The 4,873-nt window shown below is 43.6% G+C and overlaps 1 protein-coding gene across 1 annotated transcript; it reads left to right on the forward strand.

The window, feature by feature from the left end:
* Nucleotides 1–1,262: 1,262 nt before the first annotated feature.
* On the forward strand, nt 1,263–2,180 carry LOC122735168 (ADP-ribose glycohydrolase MACROD1-like). Its single transcript, XM_043976516.1, has one exon. The coding sequence runs from the start codon at nt 1,280–1,282 to the stop codon at nt 2,009–2,011; it is 732 nt and encodes a 243-aa protein (XP_043832451.1). The 5' UTR covers nt 1,263–1,279; the 3' UTR covers nt 2,012–2,180.
* The last annotated feature ends 2,693 nt before the right edge of the window (nt 2,181–4,873 follow it).

Genomic DNA, 4,873 nt, shown 5'->3' on the forward strand with positions numbered 1-4,873 from the left:
ATCTCTTAAGTGAGCTGGAGAAGGAAATGGCAAACCACTCCAATATCTACCATGAAAACTTCCAATGGGGTAATGAAGAGTTGGACACAACAAATTGACCAAACGATGACAATGTTTTTTGTAAGGGCAATCAGCTATATCAATGATCTTAGTCCCCTGAGCCAATTAAGTCTTTTTTTTTATGGCAATGAGGGTTAAGTGACTTGCCCAGGGTCACACAGCTAGTAAGTATCAAGTGTCTGAGGCTGGATTTGAACTCAGGTTCTACTGAATCCAGGGCTGGTGGTTTATTCACTGCGTCACCTAGCTGCCATGCCAATTAAGTCTTAAAGATAATTTAAATTACTCTTTAGAGAAAGAACTAACCCACTTCATGGGGGTTTGGAGGACTTGGGGGGAGGAACTGGTAGGTGTTTCTACCATCACAAAGGGATTCCTGAATATAGATTAGTTGAACTACATTTACTTTGAAGTGCTTTTCAACTCTGAAATTCTACATAAAACACTTTGTAAATTGTGAAGAATAACTGAATAACTGAATAGATGTTAGGTGTCACCATTATTTTTTTGTGATCATATTATTGTGGGAATGTCTAGTATGGAAACTCCTTCCACTAATACAAATCAGCAACTCTTTTTTACAATGTTGGAGAGTTGTTTGTGGCATTTGCAAATGTTTACACAGCCAGTATGTCAGAAGTAGGAATCAAAACCTTTGCATGGTTCTGGATTCCACACTACCTTTTAGCACCATAATTTTTTAGTATTACTACCACAGGAACTACCATGGGGATGGATATTCAAATGAAAACCTCACATTTGCTCACCTTACCTCTCCTTACTCTAAGACTCAGATTCTCCAGAAAAGAAAAAAAAAAAACAACTTAGGCAATTCAGAGACTTCGTATAGATGATGTTAGCAAAGATGGAAGAGCAGGCAAGAGTGGCCACCCTATGGAAGCATTCCATATGAGGTATTTGGAAAACCAAAGAGAAACTTCATTACCTTGAGATCTCTTCCAGAATGAAGAATACTTTCTTTCTTTTGTTCTTTTTTGCGGGCCAATGAGGGTTAAGTGACTTGCCCAGGGTCACATAGCTAGATGAAGAATATTTTCTTCAAGTTATTGGTATGAATTCTGAAGTGGGAAGAACTGAAAAATGAAGTCACCCATTTAACCATATATAAGATGTAGCCCGGGCACCGCGCCGCCTCTGCCGGGCACAGGGACCCGGGCCGGCCGGCGTGCGGACTTGGGCAGCCGCTCCCCCTCTGGCCATGGCGGCCAAGGTGGACCTCAACACCTCCACCGACTGGAAGGAGGCCAAAGCTTTCCTGAAGGGCCTGAGTGACAAGCAGAGGGAGGAGCATTACTTCTGCCGAGACTTTATCAAGCTGAAGAAAATACCATCCTGGAAGGACTCGGCCAAAGGGGCTGGTGGCAAGGAGGACGAGCCCGAGTACAAGAAGGACAAGACCCTGAATGAGAAAATCTCGCTCTTCCGCGGAGACATCACCAAACTGGAGGTGGACGCCGTTGTGAACGCGGCCAACAGCTCCCTGCTCGGAGGCGGCGGCGTGGACGGCTGCATCCACTGTGCTGCGGGGCACCTGCTGACCGAGGAGTGCCGCACTCTTCACAGCTGCGAGACGGGCAAAGCCAAGATAACGGGGGGCTACCGCCTGCCCTCCAAGTATGTCATCCACACCGTGGGGCCCATCGCTCAGGGAGACCCCAGCCCCAGCCAGGTCCCGGAGCTGCATAACTGCTACCTGAACAGCCTGCAGCTGGCACTGGAAAACCGCCTGAGATCAGTGGCCTTCCCTTGCATCTCCACAGGGGTCTTTGGTTACCCCAATGAAGCCGCAGCCGAAGTAGTTCTGGGCACCCTCCGACAATGGCTGGAAGAACACAAGGACAAGGTGGATCGACTGATCATCTGCGTGTTCCTGGAAAAGGATGAGTTGATCTACCACAAGCAGCTGCCTCACTTCTTCCCCGTGGCCTGATGCTGTCCCTCCCCACTCCCCAAGACTGATGCTCCCACGGGGCTGCAGTCCCAGCTCTGAGGACATGAGACTGTTCACCCCCTCCAAACTACCCTAAAACCCAGGACCTCTTTTCCCCCAAGACCCTCCCACAGGAATGAGGGTCTCCCAGTATTCAATAAAGGCTTCTGCTCAGTAAAAAAAAAAAAAAAAAAAAAGATGTAGCCCATCTCTAGAAAGATTTCAGAGATATATCTAGAACTAGATTAGGAACATGTGTATGTGTTCTATTGTTCAGAGATACATTTAAAATGGATTGGTTGGTTGTTGTTCTTTGTTCTCAAAGAAGACCAAAGTGATATCCCTATGTTAGAGTCAAGTTACAGTATGTCTAAGACTGCGGCTGATCAGATCAATATGAGATTGGAATGCTCTTCCACAGGTTGGGGGCAAATAGTCCATGAAGACATCTGGAGTAGATTCACTAAATTTGAACATCTTGAGTTTCTCTTGAGCTACTTCCATTCTGCTTTGCTGAGGGCATGCCATGCTGAGTGGTCCTATGCAAGTGTCTCTCATGCTATGCAATCAATTCCAAAGAAGGGAACACTGAGGAACAAGTATATATATTTTGTTGTTCAATCATGTCTGAATCATAATGACCTCATTTGGGGTTTTCTTGGCAAAGATACCATAGTCGTTTGCCATTTCCTTTACAAGCTCATTTTTACAGATGAGGAACTAGGGCAAACAGAGTTAAATGACTTGCCCAGGGTCACACAGCTATTGTATGAGGTCAGATATGAACTCATGTCCTCCTGACTCCAGGCCTAGAACTCTATCCACTGAGCCCCTGAAAGGGATCTTAGATAGGAACTAATCCAAACTCCTCATTTTATAGAGGAGGACCATGAATTTCTGACTTGGGCAGAAAGGTGATGCTAGTGTACATGGTATGGAATTGAATTAAAAATACTAGAAACATTCTGCCATTCCATGGAATTTACCTTCAATGTCACACTTTTATACTTGGCTAAGTGATGCAGTGGTTGGAACAATGGGTCTGGAGTCAGAAAGACCTATGAGAGAAATTAATATTATGCTATTATCTGAATAACTAATTATTAATTTGTGATCCATGCTTTTCCTCCTATTTTTGTTCAGATTCAGCTCCTGAAAGAGTCAGCCAGTCTCTGAAGGACATAGCTGATTGATGAAATTACTTCTTGCCTCCTAGGCACATGCTCCTTAACTAGGTTGGGCAGGACCCCACCCAACAGGGAAACCTAATTTCTGTTTAGAATATAAGCAAAATCCAGTCTGGGTGAGCCTTTGGGGAAAGAGGAAGGGAACCTTTGTCCTTGATCCCCTCCATTAGAGTTTTGGGCAACCCAGATCATGGAGGAGAAAACTAGCCAGAGAGGTATGGATGGAAATGGTTTCCCCTGCCCAGATGCCTTCAGGCTGTTGAGTCTCTAGATCAAACCACATTCTCAGCAAGAGGATCTGAAAACTTTTAGCCCACCTTTTCATTAAATGGGCACCATCCAGGGTTGAGTTTCGCTTGTCAGGGGTGTTCTCTTTCAAAAGGTACATATCCGATTTAAGGCCTGTCTTATTTGATGTCTTTGGTTATGGAGAGAAACCATTGATCATCAATTTATTGATTATTAGCTGGACTATCAAATTCAAAATTAATTATTAATTAATTAATTATTACTTACCCAGAAATTCTGTCTCTTGGGGGTTTTCATTTATGACACCTGAGTTCAAATTCAGCCTCAGATACTTACCTTGTGACCCTAGGTAAGTAACTTAACCTGTTTACCTCAAGTATAAAATGGGGGTGATAGCACTTTTCAGGGTTGTTGTGAAGATCAAATCAGATAATATTAGTAAAATTACTTAGCACAGTGCCTAGAACATAGTAGATGCTGAATAAATGTTTGTTCTTTTTCTTTCCCTTGCCCCAGAGAAAAGACCTACTCATAGGAGGCAGATTTCAGCTTAATATAAGAAGCAATTAGAACTCTCAGAAAATGCTTTAAGGGGTAATGAGTTTAGTTTCCCATTATTGTAAGTCTTCAAGTAGAGTCTGATGACTACTCTACTACAATTAGTAACTCTAGCTGTTTTATATTAACAGTCCCTTACAGGAACCAACCTAGATGTAAGCTATAGGAACTTGGTAAAATGTACTTTGCTCGTTCAATTTGTATCATTGTATATTTGAGGGTGAGTGTAGTCTCCAGGTCCATCAAATATGGAAGATCTGGGTGCTGACAAAAGACTGTTATTTGGGGGTGTGCCTGAAAATTGTTCATAATTAACTTTGTTGGGAGTAAGGACATTGTCCTGGGAGATGTAAGAAAAAACTATGCCTAATGGCTGGAGTGCCTCCCCACTCCCCCCAACTTGCCAAAGAGATATCCAAAACTGGAAATATGAACCAATGAATCCAAAGCACCCCAGTTTGATTTTCTAAAATAGGGGGTAAGGGGCAGCTAGATGGTACAGTAGATAGAGCACCAGCCCTGGAGTCAGGATGACCTGAATTCAAATCCGGCCTCAGACACTTAACGCGTACTAGCTGTGTGGCCCTGGGCAAGTCACTTAACCCCAATTGCCTCACCAAAAACAAAAAAACAAAAACAAAACATAAAATAGGGGGTATAGAAGAGGAGTGCTAGAGAAGTCACTGATTGATTTTGGTGAGTTCCCCAATCAGCATGGCAATATCCTAGCACTGAGAGACTGAATTTGCCCTTCCCTGTACTGTACCCAGTCATTGTGGCTTGTGGACCAGTTCCAGTCCTGGTATGCCTGACCTTTAATTAGAGAGATTAGATTCCCTGTTCTCCCACTCTTTGGCTACTTAACAAA

The sequence above is a fragment of the Dromiciops gliroides genome, chromosome 1 (assembly GCF_019393635.1).
Source record: "Dromiciops gliroides isolate mDroGli1 chromosome 1, mDroGli1.pri, whole genome shotgun sequence".
Lineage (NCBI taxonomy): Eukaryota > Metazoa > Chordata > Mammalia > Microbiotheria > Microbiotheriidae > Dromiciops > Dromiciops gliroides.

What these genes read in the sequence shown, in the direction of transcription:
- LOC122735168 (XM_043976516.1), top strand. Translation starts at nt 1,280, where the DNA reads ATGGCGGCCAAGGTGGACCTCAACACCTCCACCGACTGGAAGGAGGCC.